At 46.8% G+C, this 16609-nt stretch overlaps 1 protein-coding gene across 4 annotated transcripts in view; it reads right to left on the bottom strand.

The window, feature by feature from the left end:
* Positions 1 to 16609, bottom strand: part of INTS9 (integrator complex subunit 9) — a 423090-nt gene that overhangs the window by 279250 nt on the left and 127231 nt on the right. For all 4 annotated transcript variants that reach the window (XM_029596158.1, XM_029596159.1, XM_029596160.1 and 1 more), the window contains 2 exons: positions 1816 to 1955; positions 896 to 982 (listed from right to left, as the gene is read on the bottom strand). In XM_029596158.1, coding sequence (XP_029452018.1) covers positions 896 to 982; positions 1816 to 1955 — 227 coding nt within the window. The remainder of the gene's footprint in view (positions 1 to 895; positions 983 to 1815; positions 1956 to 16609) is intronic.

Genomic DNA, 16609 nt, shown 5'->3' with positions numbered 1-16609 from the left:
TGGAAGAAGGTTTTATGGTCTGATGAGATCAAAGTTTATTTTTTTGTCTCAATTCTAAGCAACATGTGTGGCATAAAACAAACAGCACATCACCCTGCTAGCATTATCCCTACATGAAAGCATGGTGTGGCAGCATTATCTTGTGGGGATGACTTGCAGCAGAGGAAACAGAGAGGTTTGTGAAGATCAAGAGAAAGATGGATGGTGCAAAGTACAGACAGGTCCTGTAGGAAAACCTGTTCCAGTCTGCCATAGACCTGGGTCTGGGAAGAACATTTACCTTTCAGCAAGACAACGGTCCTAAGCACAAAGCAAAAGCAACAATGGAGTGGCTCAGCAAGAAGAAAGTCAAAGCGCAGACCTGGACTAACAGAAAATCTCTAAGAATGGAAGATTGCAGTCCACAGACGAATCCCAGTCATCTTGAAAGAGCTTGTGCTCTTCTGCCAAGAATGGGCAAAAACTGCACCATACTGCTGGGCAAAATTGGTATATTCACTTTAAATGACTCATAGCTGTTATTTCTGCAAGGGGTATGACTACTTATGCAAATAAGACTGTTTATTTTTAATTACTTTTGGAATACTTCTTAATTGTTTTTTCACAATTAAAGTTTAGAGTATGTTGTGTAGACCAGGGAAACAAACTCCTACCTTAATGCATTTTTTTTAAAATGTATTTAACATGACAAGACACAGAAGACCAAGCAGAGCAACGAATATTACATCAACTGTACAGATTTGTATTTTTTATGCAAGAGAATGTGAAAAATATACAAGTGTGTGAAAACATTTCCAAGGCACTTTACGTTTCTGAATTTTATGGTTGCATTGCACATTTAGATATATGGTACGTCCATTGATGCAAGTTATTTTACAGCTACACTGTTGATTACCTCTGCACTTCTTTGTTCTTCCACAAGGAGGCAGACTGAGCCTTTGGTACCCGTTCAATGAAATTTACCAGCTCTTCCATGAGAAGCCTAAGAAATGATGTTAAAAAAATAAGTCACACAGAGCATCAGTCAGTCACTCTGTACTATCTGATATACTTCCAGATTATCATTATCCTGTATGGAAATGTCATGCACAGAACATTCGAACCACATCTAAATAATCCTAAACTGTGCTGCATCTTTTATATAAGTTATATAGGGTCAGTCAAAGGCATCTTTCTTTTTGGAGTGATGCTTCATGAAGAATCAAAGGCTTTCAAGAAAGCAGAAGCAAAACAACAATCCTATGGTTCAATGCTCCAAGGGAAAGACTACAGAAATTTATACAAAAAATGACAGAATGAAACCAATATTTACATAACACACACAAATTAAATAGGGCTAGAAAGCACCTATAAAAAGTTTATAGTATTTCATAATGAAAGTAACAGCAGTTAAATATGCTCCAAGATGTTTTGTTAAACATAATTTCACAACAATATATAAAATCACAGACCAGAGCTCATCAGTTGCTATCTCCTGAAGTCCAAAAATATGATATGGAATTTTAAGGCATGGCTCTATGATCAGTCATAAGAACTGAGCTCTATAGAATGACTACATACAGAATGACTGAAATCCATTTCATCTACCCTTATGGCTCTATAAAAGCTAAAACCCATGTTTCTTAGTTGCTATGCAGTGACAAAGGAATGTGATGCTCAGGATACATCATTTCTGAAACAGACATCATCGAGCAATGACCTGACATCAGACAGTCACTATCTATTGTCTTTATGACAGTTCCAGAAGGAACTAATTCTAAACTACACATGTCAAACAATTGGAAAAAAAATGAAGTTTTATATATTTTTTTTTACCTGCCTATTTGTACGGTTGGTTCAGTAGCATACACTGTTCCAGTGAATCCAGTATGCTCTGTGATGTAAGGCAGAGCCATCATACAGTGGTAGTTAGATATGAGGATCACATCTACAGTAGACAGATCTATCAACTCTGTCTGGAAACAGGCAAAACAGAGCAAAAAAAATTACCACAAATCCTGTAACTGATTCAAAAGGAATTTACAAGCATTTCTACATAGTTTTACATTTTTCTAGACTGTATCTGTCTATCAGATACCATCAGCACTGTACAGGAATCATACATACAAACAATACCGATAAAAATAATTTTTGTACAGGATCATATATACAAACTAAACAATACTGTGAGGGAGTCTATAGGAAACTCCCTCAGATCACCGTAAGAGACTGGGCATAACTGTCTCGCCCGGACTTCCTTAAAATCCAGACCCACAAGAAATCCTGGGTGAATGAAGAAGCTCCTCACCAGTGTACAAGAACTCAGGGCTTAGAAAGGTTAGAGGGGACCTGGGGAGCAGGCAAGAAGCCAGCCTACTCTAAAACCTCCTATGTTTGATGTGTACACTACCTGAACTTAATGAGAGCTGCATTTATGTTTAGATTTGCTTTGCACTGTAAATAAATTGCAAATAAAACAGCCAGAATCTGCCTCCGTAATCCACCTGGCTGTTTCCAAAGTTGCTATCGTCCAAGTTACCACATATGGTGGCAGAGGTGGGATCTCCTGCTTAAGCTGGAAGCACAAGCAGGAGCCCACAGCTGCAGGAGCAGAAGAAAAAAAACCCTACAAAGAGTTTTTTTCCCCCTGGGGCCTCCCACTTCCTCTCACCAAGTTGAAGCTACAACAGGCCAAGGGGGTAGCCTGCCTGTGCAGTCAGGGTTCAAACACTGAGTCAGGGATGAATAGGACAGAAGGGTTTTTCTTGTTGTTGTTTTCCCCCCTCTCTTTTCCCTAGAAATATACCCAGTTTGGGGCAGCTTAGGAAGCACAGAAAATGTAGCACATGATCCAGGTCCTGGCTGCAAGGCAGCATTAATTGCAGAATGCCCTACCAACTCAAATTGTCGAGCAGCAAGCACTATATGAACAAGTTACGTAGCAAAATACAATACTAGCACAGGTCATACAGACTGCTAGGTTACCTCCCTTGTCACAGTCATACTTAAGATGGCCCCAGGAGAAGACCCTGAGTGTTTCCAGAAGAACTCTGAATGGACCACTCGCTTGGCAGGATAGCCAGAAGATACATGGACTACCTATCTGGGGAATTTCCTTAAAGGGATCAGTCAAGCTGCCTTCTTTACCGCCTACCTGGAGGGAAGGACTGTATATGCCCAAGTCAAAACAATCATCCTAAAGAGGGTGTGACTTACCCCGGAAGCCTACAGACAGCACTTTCAACAAGGAGTTCTTCAACCAGAGGAGAACCTGCAGAAACTTTTCCACCAAATTAAGGATGTGGCTTGGAAATAGCTGTACCCGGAAGGAAAACCCGGGATAAAGGTAGCCAACCCGGGATAAAGGTAGCCAACAGTTCCTAGATGGCTACCTTTATCCCGGAAAACCCGGGATAAAGGTAGCCATCTAGGAACTGTTTTGCTGGAACAGTTCCTAAATGGCTTAAAACCCATATGCAGCAGTGGGTGTGCAGGCACTTGAATCTTACACTAGAGATGGCAATGGAGATGGCAGAGACCTACTACCAAGCTCAATCCATCCCTGAATCACAGCAGGCTCAAGGGAGACCTCCCAACCCAGGTAGACGATGCCAGAGTTCTAAGGATAGGAGACCCCGACAACAGGTGGAGTCAGATAGATTGGATTTTCATCTCAATCACAAAAACCCACAGGACCGCCATGTTTTAGTAAGACAGGCCATTGTGCACAAGACTATCCCTGCAGGGAAGAGCAACCAATGTTGAGATTACTTACCTGATAATCTCCTTTTCCTTAGTGTAGACAGATGGACTCAGAACGAATTGGTATAGTATCCTCGTGCTAGCAGTTGGAGACGGATCTGACATCAGCACGGGTGTATATATACCCCCACAGGAAGCGTAGCAACTTAGTAATCTTCCTTGCAAAAGCTGTTATGGATGTGTGTACTGACGCTCAGTAAAAAGTGAAACAGGATTCCCCTGACCGATTGATAGTAGCTGACCGCCAGCATTCCCAACCGGAAGGCGTTGACACCTGGTAGAGTGTACGCTCTTATGGAAACAGATGACATGGCTTACCTTGAATCGGTGAAACCCATGTACACAGGGAGCTGGGCGGATGCTGAGTCCATCTGTCTTCACTAAGGAAAAGGAGATTATCAGGTAAGTAATCTCAACATTTCCTGGCGTGTAGCCAGATGGACTCAGAACGAATGGGATGTACAAAAGTTTTACTCCCAGCCTGGGCGGGAGGCTGCCTGAGGACCATGTAGTACCGCCCTCGCAAATGCTGAGTCCTCCCTGGCCTGGACATCCAGACGGTAGAACCTGGAGAAGGTATGGAGGGAGGACCATGTCGCCGCTTTACATATTTCCGCAGGTGACAGCATCCTGGATTCCGCCCAGGATGCCGCTTGTGCTCTGGTAGAATGAGCCTTGACCTGTAGAGGAGGAGACTTCCCGGCCTCCACGTAAGCTGCTCTGATAACTTCTTTAATCCAGCAAGCGATGGTGGGCCGAGAGGCCGCTTCCCCTTGTCGTTTCCCGCTGTGCAGGACGAACAGATGGTCCGTCTTTCGTAGTTCTTGTGTCACTTCCAGATATCTAGGCAGCAGTCTGCCTATGTCGAGATGGCGTAGCAAACACCCTTCTTCAGATTTCTTCAAACCTGCCGTGGTAGGCAAGGATATAGTCTGATTAAGGTGAAACTGTGAAACCACTTTAGGTAAAAAGGAGGGAACCGTGCGAAGATGGATAGCCTCTGGAGTGATTCTCAGAAAGGGATCACGGCAGGACAGTGCTTGTAGCTCCGAGATGCGGCGTGCGGAACACACCGCCAATAAGAACACCATCTTCAAGGTTAGAGAACGGAAAGACAGGCCCCGAAGGGGTCTGAAGGTGGATCCCGCGAGGAAATCCAAAACAAGGTTGAGGTTCCACAAAGGCACTGGCCACTTCAGTGGCGGACGAATGTGCTTAATTCCTTTCAGGAAGAGAGACACATCTGGATGCGTGGCAATGGTCTTGCCATCCCTCCTGGGACCATAGCAAGACAGTGCAGCCACCTGCACTTTGATGGAACTGAGGGAGAGACCCTTCTGAAGCCCATCCTGCAGGAAATCCAGAACAATAGGAATTGTGGTCGCATGTGGATTGGTGCCATGAGTGTCGCACCATGCTTCAAATACTCTCCAGATCCTTACATAGGTGAGGGATGTGGAAAACTTGCGAGCTCGGAGGAGTGTATCTATCACGGGCTCCGAGTAACCTCTTTTCTTCAGTCTAGCCCTCTCAATGGCCAGACCATAAGAGAGAATTGAGCTGGATCCTCGTGGAGGATGGGACCTTGACGTAGAAGGTCCCGGAGAGGAGGCAGGGGAAGGGGCTCCCCTGCCAGTAGTCTTCTCATGTCCGCGTACCAGGGTCTTCTTGGCCAGTCTGGTGCCACTAGAAGAACTAGGCCAGGGTGTTTCTGAATCTTGTGGATGATGGCGCCCAGCAGAGGCCATGGAGGAAAGGCGGATAGCAGAGTCCCTGGAAGCCATGGCTGCACCAGGGCATCGATTCCGTGTGAGAACGGATCGCGCTTGCGGCTGAAGTATCTGGGTACTTGAGCATTGGACTTGTCCGCCAGTAAATCCATGTCCGGAATCCCCCAGTGATCCACAATCATCTGGAAGGCTGTGGGTGACAGCTGCCACTCTCCCGGATTTAGGCGTTCTCTGCTGAGGAAGTCTGCCGTGGTGTTGTCCTTCCCAGCAATGTGAACGGCGGAGATGTCCTGAAGAGTCGCCTCTGCCCAAACCATCAGTGGGGCGATCTCCAGAGATTCTTGTCGACTTCTGGTTCCGCCCTGACGGTTGATGTATGCCACTGTGGTGGCGTTGTCGGACATCACTCTGACTGCTCTGTTCTTCAGTCTGTGAGCAAATCGAAGGCATGCCAATCGGACTGCCCGAGCCTCTAGACGGTTGATGTTCCACGCGGACTCTTCTCTGTTCCACCGCCCTTGTGCGGTAAGTCCTTCGCAGTGTGCACCCCAGCCGCTCAGGCTGGCATCTGTGGTGAGCAGAGTCCACGTGGGGGAGGACATCTTCGAACCTCTGCTCATGTGGTTGGACTGCAACCACCACCATAACTGGGTCCGTACTCTGGCAGGCAGAGGTAGGTGCGTGGAATAGTTCCGTAGACAGGGACTCCAGCGAGAGAGCAGGGAGTGTTGTAGAGGTCTCATATGGGCCCTTGCCCAAGGTACCACTTCCAAGGTGGACGCCATGAGACCGAGAACCTGCAGATAATACCAAGCTATGGGCCGACTGGTTCCCATCAAGTACTGGATACGCGTCTGGAGTTTTAACCTTCTCTTGGTAGTGAGACTGACTGTGTCTGCCTGGGTGTCGAACTGTACTCCCAGGTATTCCAGTGACTGGGAAGGCTGAAGGCAACTCTTGCTGAGGTTGATCACCCAGCCCAAGCTTTCCAGAAGGGCGATCACTCTGTCGGTTGTCCGATGGCTCTCCTCTCGTGATTTCGCCCTGATCAGCCAATCGTCTAGGTAGGGATGGACCAGAATTCCTTCCCGCCTGAGGGCTGCTGCTACCACGACAACCACTTTGGTGAAGGTCCGCGGTGACGTGGCCAATCCGAAGGGCAGAGCCTGGAATTGGAAGTGGTGACCCAGAACCTTGAAGCGTAGGTAGCGTTGATGATCCGGATGGATCGGGATATGCAGGTAGGCTTCCGACAAGTCTAATGCCGTGAGGAATTCTCCTGGCTGTACTGCGGTCTTGACGGAGCGCAGAGTTTCCATGCGAAACCTCGGGACCCTTAAGTATCGATTGACTGACTTGAGGTCCAGTACAGGCCGAAAGGTGCCCCCTTTCTTGGGTACCATGAAATAAATGGAATAGTGTCCAGAATTCACTTCCCAGGCAGGTACTGGGATGATGGCTTTCAAGGACAGGAGCCTCGCCAGGGTAGCTTCCAATACTGCCTTCTTGTGTATGGGACATGAAGATTCCACAAACTTGTCCGGAGGGAGGCGATGAAAGTCCAGATAATACCCCTCTCGGAAGATGGCGAGGACCCACTGGTCAGACGTAATCTCGACCCATTTGGGGTAGAAGAGGGTTAACCTGCCCCCTATGGCTCCGGCCCCCAGATGGATCGGCGGATTCTCATTGTGAGGTGTGGCCAGGACCTGAGCCCGGGCCTGCTCCCCTCTTGCGCTGCTTGGTCCGAAAGGACTGATTCCGGGCCTGAGGACGAGGTGCCTGGTAGCGACTCCTGTAGGGAACGAAGCGCTGGGAGCTTCTACCCCTAGAGGGCCTTGGAAAGGCGCGCTGGCTCCTTCTGAACCGATCTTCCGGCAGACTAGGCACCAGAGAGGCACCCCATGTACTGGCCAGTTTATCAAGGTCGCTGCCAAATAGGAAAGAGCCCTTAAAGGGCAATCTGGTGAGGCGTGTCTTTGAAGGCGCATCAGCTGACCATTTCCGGATCCAGAGCTGCCTCCTGGCGGCTACGGAGGATGAGATCCCCTTGGCTGTTGTCCGGACTAGATCTGATGCAGCATCCGTGAGGAACGAGAGAGCTGACTCTATGTCAGCTGCTGGAGCGTTGTTCCTGACCTGTGACAAACAGGCACGCGTCACCACTGTGCAGCAGGTTGCGATCCGCAAAGAGAGAGCTGCCACCTCAAAGGTCTGTTTCAGAATGGCGTCCAGTCGCCGGTCATGAGGCTCCTTGAGGGCCGTCCCCCCTTCAACTGGAATGGTAGTGCGCTTGACCACAGCGCTAATCAAGGCGTCCACCTGAGGGCACGCCAGCAGGTCCTGGATAGCCGGTGCCAGTGGGTACATGCCCATCAGGGCCCGGCCCCCTTTGAAGGAAGCCGCTGGTGCCGCCCATTCTAAATCTATCAGTTGTTGTGCTGCTTGCAAGAATGGAAAATGGCGGGCTGTAGGACGAAGACCTTCCAGCAGGGGGTTCTGCGCAGAGGGTACCATAGCGCTGGGACCTGTAATATCCAACTCCGCCAGACACTGAGACACCAGGTCGGAGAGATCCTCCTTAGGGAAGAACCGCCTCATGGTTCTATATGGCTCAATCCCTGGGGGAAGTTCCCCCTCGTCCGGGAGTTTGGACTCGTCCGGTGAAACCTCCTGGTCTGACTGATCTGGACTGTCCAGCAGCGGGAGGTGCCGCTCACGATAAGGGCGTGAGGGTCCAGGAACAGGATCCGCAGGAGCCGCCACCGCAGCGGCAGCCGCAGCAGCCGCCACAGTCGTAGCCACCGCAGGAACCGCAGGAACAGCAGGAACAACAGGAACAGCAAAAACCGCAGGGCCTGGGTGGGAAGCCATTTGCATCTGTACAAAGGCATGAATCCCCTTAAAGAGATCCACCCAGGAAATTGAAGCAGCCTCTAATCGCCGGGGTACAAGATCCCCCGGGATTCCCGATTGGTCGAGACTGCCCGCTAAATCCGGGGTAGCCCCTGGGGAACTGTCAGCAAATCGTGGCTGAGACTGGTCCTGGCCCGAGGGTCCCACGGCCTCCTCACATTGGGCACATAGGGAGACTAGCTCTTCACTGTGCGTGGCTCGAAGCTGGCATGCAGAGCAGAGGCTGAGGGCTTTAATGCCGGAGGCAGGCGGCGCCCCCGCTGAAGACGCTGAGGCGTTCTGTTCCATTGAAAAGTATGCGCTGAATGAAAAGCGGCCACAATATACGCTTAAGAGAACAGGTGCACAATAACAATATGCGGCAGCAATATGCGCTCAATACAACAGGCGCTCAATAATATGCGGCAGCAATAGGCGCTTAGCCCAACAGGCGCTTAATAATATGCGGCAGCAATATACGCTGAATACAACAGGCGCACAATAATAATATGCGGCAGCAATAGGCGCTTAGCCCAACAGGCGCTTAATAATATGCGGCAGCAATATACTCTGAATACAACAGGCGCACAATACTAATATGCGGCAGCAATATGCGCTTAATACACCAGGCGCTCAATAATAATAAGCGGCAGCTATATACGCTGAATACAACAGGCGCTTAACAATAATAATATGCGGCAGCTATATACGCTTAATAGAACAGGCGCTGAAGAATAATATGCGGCAGTAATATAGACCACAGGCGCTCAGCCCTATGCGGCTAACAATACACGCTCAATAATATGCAATATGCTCTCAGCAATAGGCGGTTAGCAATACACGCTCAATGGCATTCAATAGGCTCTCAGCAATATGCGGTTAGCAATACACGCTCAGTGGTATGCAATATGCTCTCAGTAATAAGGCAAAATACGCACAATGAGGAATATAATATGCGCTTAGTCATAGAGCTGCGCCTATTACGGGCGCTCAATACCTGAACAAGGCCCACAAAATGGCGCCCTCCACGGCGTGCCACGCCGCTGATCCTCTGTTCCTCGGAGACCAGAAATAAGAGATGTACGCCTTACCTGATCCTCGGCACTTCCCGGCTGGAACCCGGGCGGTCTCCGGCTGCGGGGGGAGAGGGCAAGTACCTTCACCGCCGCGTTTGAGGATATGCACCCGCTGCCTCGTCCACGCCGGGACCGAGGCGCCTCGTATGCCTCACCCGAACCTCGCCCGGGGGCTACGTCCCTGCCGCGATTCGGCCACCGGACCGAGGACTTAAACCTCTGGGGGATCACGGAAATCACCCCTGGAAACTCTACTGGGGGAGGGACCTTAGGGTATCACCGCAGGAGTGCAGGGCTCGATGGTGTAGTTGAAGAAAGTAGAATGTAGAAAATAGAAAGTAGATTTGGAAAACACACTCAGCGAGTGTGCAGGCTCTCCAAACTGCTTTGGAGACGGAAAGCTTCCTGTGGGGGTATATATACACCCGTGCTGACGTCAGATCCGTCTCCAACTGCTAGCACGAGGATACTATACCCATTCGTTCTGAGTCCATCTGGCTACACGCCAGGAAATGGACATTATTGACCTGGACCCACACTTTTGTAATTTCGTGGATGGCCCTTGCCAGGTAATCTCTGCTTTTGATTGTGGTGGAGCTAGATGGCATTCTAGCCCAGGCTTTGGTGGAGTGCGAAAACACTCATCTGAAGAGAGCTAGAATAGCAGGTCCAGATTAACTATGACAGAGAAGTGACCCTGGTATGCATCCATAGGGATTAAACGCAGTATCCAACAAGTCAGGTACAAAAGAAGACCCCAGTCAGCCGAGACAAAATTGAGGTGGGAGTGCTTCTCTAGCTATCCTACCCAGTGTTGATAGGACAGGACCATCCAAACTTTAAGAGCCTGTGGAACCAGCTCACAACAGGTTCATCCAGTCACAGCAATGAAGAATTAGAGTTTCCAGAACTCTTTCCTTTGGATAATCCAGATCTGTATCATAAAGAATCTGTCTCCTAAGCCCTGGAGGCAAAGTTGACAGGACAAATACAGTTATGCTGCTAATTTAGAGGCAGCTGGGGAGGAAGGGTCGGAGTCAGGGGAAGAACAGCAACCCATCCAGAATGTCTTACCTGGCTCCTTTGAGTGGGATAAAGGGGGTGACTTGGGGAGATTCAGATGGGCCCAGAGGGAGGATGAGTCCTTTAAGTGAGTCCAGGAGCATATACAAAGGGTGGATGGAAGGCCAGTACCTGGGTCACAACTAAAAGAGCCTATTCTTCCTTATTTTGTAATGAAAGAGGACCTATTTTACCGAATTGCAAAGGTAAGAGTGGAGGTGGAATTGATATAACAATAACTAGTTCCCAAATTATATCACCAGAAGGTTACACAACTAGCTCACAGCCACCTTCTAGGGGTTCACCTAGGAGAGGAAAAGACCAGAGAGAAAATATTGGCACAATTCAATTGCCCAGGCCTGCATAATAGGTCCAGTTGTATTGCCGGTCTTGTCCTACCTGCAAACTCTCAAAACTTGCTGGTGTATGGGCAGCACCTCTCATACCAATGCCCAAAATTGAGACCCCTTTGGAAAGGGTGGGCATGGACTTATGGGGCCATTAGAGAGATCTACTTGAGGAAATAAGTACATCCTTGTCATTCTGGACTATGCCATAAGATATCCAGAGGCAATACTGCTATGGAACATGAAGATCCCGACTGTGGCGACCGCCCTAATGGAATTTTTTTCACAACTTGGGCTGCCAAAGGAGATCCTGATAGATCAGGGAATTCTATTTGTGTCCAAGGTAATGAAACAACTGTGCACTTCAATATATCACCCACAAACTGATGGCCTTGTTGAACACTTCAACCAGATGCTCAAGCAAGTGCTGTGGAAATTTGTGGATGAAGACAGCAAGAACTGGGTCTCCTTGCTGCCCTATGAGCTGTTTGCAATGCACAAAGTGCCCCAGAGCTGGATGGGTTTTCCCCTTTTGAACTACTGTATGGGAGGAGGCCAAGAGAAATTTTGGATATAGCTCGGGGAAACCAGGGAAGACGAAGGGAACCCTGGGCAGAACCTCATGGACTTTTTCTCCAAGGCAGGATTGCCTACAAAAAGCTGGGGAGGCAAACCGCATAAGCCTAGAGAAGGCTCAGGGTACCCAAGTCCGAGCTTATAATCACCCCACGGTCCAAAGAGCATTCCAGTTGGGGGACTGCATCCATGTCCTCCTCCCCTCCTCGGAAAGAAAGCTATTAGCCTGTTGGCAAGGTCCCTATTAAGGTCTGGAGAAAACAGGGCCCATGGATTATTTTATTTATTTAAAAGCTTTTATATTTCACAAATTCCATTATTACAAAAGAGCCCAGCCCGATAAATGAAAGAAAATTCAGATCTACCACGTAAACCTTCTGAAGAAGTGGGTTCCACAGGTGTGTGGAATGGGACAATAAGAAGAGTTTGGTCCAGAAGTAGGACCTGAAGTAGTTCAAACCCAGATTCCTTACAGACAGCTGACAAAGCAGCTGGTAAAGCAAATCAAGGAGATCTTCTCAAATCTAACAGGTTGTACACACCTGGTACAGTATGACATCATTACACCTCCCGAATTGTTGTATGGGAATGACCCTATCAGATTCCCAAGGCCAGATGCCGCATCATTGAAACCAAAGTGAAGGAGATGCTATGGCTTGGAGTTATAGAGAAGTTTAACAGTGATTGGTCCTCACCCAAAGTGTTGTTACTGAAGCCAGATGGCAGCATAAGGTTCTGCATTGTCTTTAAAAAGGTCAACAAAGTCTCAAAACTTGACATATATCCAATGTCTCAAGTGGATGAGCTGACTGAGCATCTGAGATCAGCCCAGTTCATCTCTACCCTGGACCTTACAAAAGGTATTGACAGTTGCTTCTCATGCCAGCTGCAAAGGAAAAGACTGTGCTCTTGATGCCCGGGGTACTTTTCTAGTTCACGGTTCTCCCTTTTGAACTCAATAGCACCCCTGCAAGTTTCAGTGCTTGGTCAACCACCTGCTCCACCCACATCAAGGGTACACAGCTGCCTATTTGGATTACATCATGATGTACAGCCCAGATTGGAAGACATACCTAAGCCAACTCCAGGCCATGCTAACCAGTCTGAGCGAAGCAGGACTGACAGTCAACCCTAAGAAGTGTTTCCAAGGGGGTCAAGAAGTCCAATATCTTGGCTACACCCTGGGGATGGGCAAGATTCATCTGCAGGCTCGGAAGATCGAGGCAATCACCTGGCCACCAGCACACAAACAAAAGCGAAAAGTGAGAGCGTTCCTAGGCATCACCGGGTACTATAGAAGATTTATCCCCAATTATTTGAAGAAGGCAGAGCCTCTCACAAGACTGTTGAAGAAAGCACTGGAGAAAATCCAGTGGTCAGCTGAAGCAGAAAAGGCCTTCCAGGCTCTGAAAGAGGAGTTATGTTCTGAACTGGTCCTGATAAGTTCAGACTACTGTCTGTTGGAAACAGGATGCTGGGCTTGATGGACCCTTGGTCTGACCCTGTATGGCACGTTCTTATGTTCACGGTGCAGACCAATGCCTCAGAAGTAAGCTTAGGAGCAGTCTTAGTCCAAGAGAGGGATGGCCAAGAACATCCTATGGCATACATTTACCCGAAACTGATGCCACGGGAAAGGCGTTATTCAACAATCGAGAAGGAGGCCCTGGCAGTTAAGTGGGCCTTAGAGACCTTGCACTACTACCTGCTGGGACAGCAATTCCCACTCATAAAAGACCACCAACTGCTCCATTGGATAACTAGAAATAAGGAGTTCAATGAGAGAGTGTTGAGATGGATCCCAGCCCTACAGTCCATCAACTACAAAATACAACATAATGCAGGAAAACACAAATGTGGATTTCCTGTTCTGAGAGGTGTCCCTGATAGAGGCAGATGCTCACCTGAATGAGGAGGAGGGTATGTGAGGGACTCCATAGGAAACTCCCTCAGACCACCTTAAGGGACCAGGGACAGTTGTTTTGCCCGGTCTTCCTTAAAATCCAGACCCGCAAAGAATCCTGGGTGAAGAGAGGAGCCCCTCACCAGTGTACAAGAACTCAGGGCCTAGAAGAGTTAATTAGGCACTGGGGAGCAAGAAGAAGCCAGCCTATGCTAAAATCTCCTATGTTTAATGTGCATACTACCTGAACTTAAGGTGAGGGGCATTTTTGTTTTGATTTGCTTTACACTGTAAATAAATTGCACATAAAGGAAACAGCCAGAGTCTGCCTCCTCATTCCTCCTGGCTGTTTCCCAAGCCGCTATTGCCCAAGTTACCACAAAACAGATAAAAATTACAAAGCTTAATCAATCAACACTATACACCGGAATTACTCCTGATAAAAGCAGATTGGCTTTGTAGTTGGTATCTGGAATTTTTATGGGTTATATTCAATATCTATGCTCAGTGTCATCTTTAGGAATATGTGAAAGGTACAATCGCACCAGGATCAGGTTCCACAATGGTTGTACTGCTCAGGCATTATAGCGGTACTTGAACATGGGCTGAAGACAAGTAGCATGATCTATTAGGTATTAATTTTTACTTTGTAAACAAATGCCTAAAAACTGACATTGCCACCTACAAGTTGATAATTATCAAATGTTTTAATTGTCAAAATACATGTACATCTGTTTTATAAATCTACTTAGCAGATGTGCATCAGGAAATTCAGAGGAGGGGCATGCTGAGACCTAAAATACTGCTACTGTGCCAGATTTTTTAAAATTCTATAAACATTCTAAAAATAAACCTTCAAGGAGTGGTATTAAAAGTCAATGAATTCCAGAACAGGATAATTTGGAAGTTCTTTAAAAAAAATTATACAGTTCACAGTAATGGCTTAGGTACCTTCATGTGACTGACTATTTTGTATTATAAACAAGGCCTCCAGTTTGCAGACAACTCATTCCCTCCCTCCATACCCTGAGGCCAACCTACACTCTGTCATCTAACTCTGTTTATTGACAAAAATCTTCCCCATGTCGGCAGGACCTGAACAGTTCACTTAGTGCACCACAAGACCTCTGGGCACTATTGGCATCATGGAGCTTCGAATTGGGAAAGCAGCATGACCAAGAGAGTAAAGAGACTATGAGGAGGAGGAGATAGACTATGGAAATGAGAGGAAATAATGAGAAAACAACATTGTTTATCTATAGCAAGTATTCTCTGACAGTCATATGCAGAGAGCTGAGCAGAACAAATTTTCCAAAATTGTTTCTGATGAATACTAAAAGATATTTACTATATGTGTAGGACTTCCTGTTCTGTGGCGACACTGCAGGTTTTTGTTTTGTTTTGTTTTTCAGTTCCCATTTTAGCCACAATTATAGATGGTTGAAGACAGCTACCAAGGAGAGGAGTGAGGGTTTGTGTGACTGGTGAGCTGCTGTCTTCACAGAACACCTGTTACAGGTAAGCAGCTTTGCTTTCTCTAAAGACCAAGCAGGTTCACCAGTCACACAAGTGCAGCTCCCTAGCGAAGTGTGGTTTTCAACCAGAAAAGTAGAGAACTGGACAACAATCATCAATTGATGAAAACAATGGGATGAGTAGAAGAAAGGTTCAAAATGAAAGCTTTTCCCTGCTCTATTGAGTTTACTGCTCAATCAAAACTGAGGCTAGGATCAAATGCCATGATCCTTAATTCACAAAAACCTAGGGAGGCCACCAAGAATGGACAGTTGAAACCTAGCATCTCAATGGGAGGCTGTATCCACACAATAATGTGATGTGAACATGTGAACTGAGTTTTATGTCACTACCCTGGAAACCCCAAAGAGAGGTAGGCCTTAGACTGGAAACTGATGTTGCCCTGGCCCTAATGTGATGTGCTTTGACATGCACATCTGAGGGCAACCCTACCAGGCAGTCAATAGAAAATTATTTAGTTTGTCAATACATTACTACACCAATTGGCTGATTAAGGTGAAAGTCAAACACTACCTTAGACAGGAATTTGGAATGTGAACAAAGCACCACTCTATTACAGAAATCTGCTATAAGATGGATAAGTCTATAGGGCCTGGAGCTCACTGACTGCAGACTGAAATGACCACCAAACATGCAGCCTTTCAAGGTCATGTACTTGAGTTCAAAAGTCAAAAAAGGCCTCCAGGAGGTGAGTTAGAAATAAGCAAATGTTCCATGACACAATGGTAGGCTTCAATTAAAGCAACCCCTACCTGAATCTGACAACTAAGGGGCTGTACAGAAATAAGATTTCCCCAACAAACTCCTCAGGAAACTGCTAGGTCATGGGAAGAGGTAGTGTTCTAATGTGGACTGGTAATTTGATAAAAGATAGGAAACAGTGGGTAGGATTAAAGGATTAGTATTCCAAATGGAGAAAGATAGTTAGTGAAATGTCCTAAGGGTCTGTACTGGGACCTGGGCCATTTAGCATATTCATAAATGATCTGGAATAGGGAACAATAAGTAAGGTGACCAGATCTGCAGATGACACAAAATTGTTTTGAGTCATTAACACAGAAGCAGACTCTGAGGAACTGCAGAAGGCCCTTGTGAGACTAGGAAACTGGGCATCTAAATGGTAGATGCAATTTAATGCAGACAATGTAAAATAATGCTTGTAGGTAAAATAAATACAGCTACAGGTACATGATGATGCTGGTTCCGTGTTAAGAACTATCACCCAGGAAAACAACCCTGGAGTCCTGGTGTAAAATTCCTTGAAATCTTTGGCTCAGTGTGAGGCAGCAAATAGAATTTTAGGAATTATTTGGAAAGGAATAGAAAACAAAGCTGAAAATGTCATAATGCCTTTGTATAGATTCATGGTGCAACAGCACCTTGAGTATTGTATGTAGTTTTGGTCGCCCCATCTCATATAAGACAGAGGACATAGAAAAATTACAGAAAAAGGTAACAAAAATGATAAAGGGGATGGACAAGCTCCTTTATGGAGAAAGGCTAAAGAGATCAGGACTCTAGCTTGAAGAAGAGACAACTAAGAAGGGATATGATTGAAATTTATAAAAATATGAGTGGGGTGAAACAGGTAAATAATGAATGGTCATTTACTCTTTCAGATAACACTAGGATTAGGGACACTGCATGAAACTAGTATTTAAGGCCTAGATTTATCAAAATGCAGTAAATAGCGCATGCGATAGGAAAAGGGGTATGTTTTATGGTAATAGCCTGTTTATCGCA

This window comes from Rhinatrema bivittatum, chromosome 3 (assembly GCF_901001135.1).
Source record: "Rhinatrema bivittatum chromosome 3, aRhiBiv1.1, whole genome shotgun sequence".
NCBI lineage: Eukaryota > Metazoa > Chordata > Amphibia > Gymnophiona > Rhinatrematidae > Rhinatrema > Rhinatrema bivittatum.
Note: the sequence above shows the minus strand (reverse complement) of the source record. Positions and strands in the feature narration are given on the sequence as shown.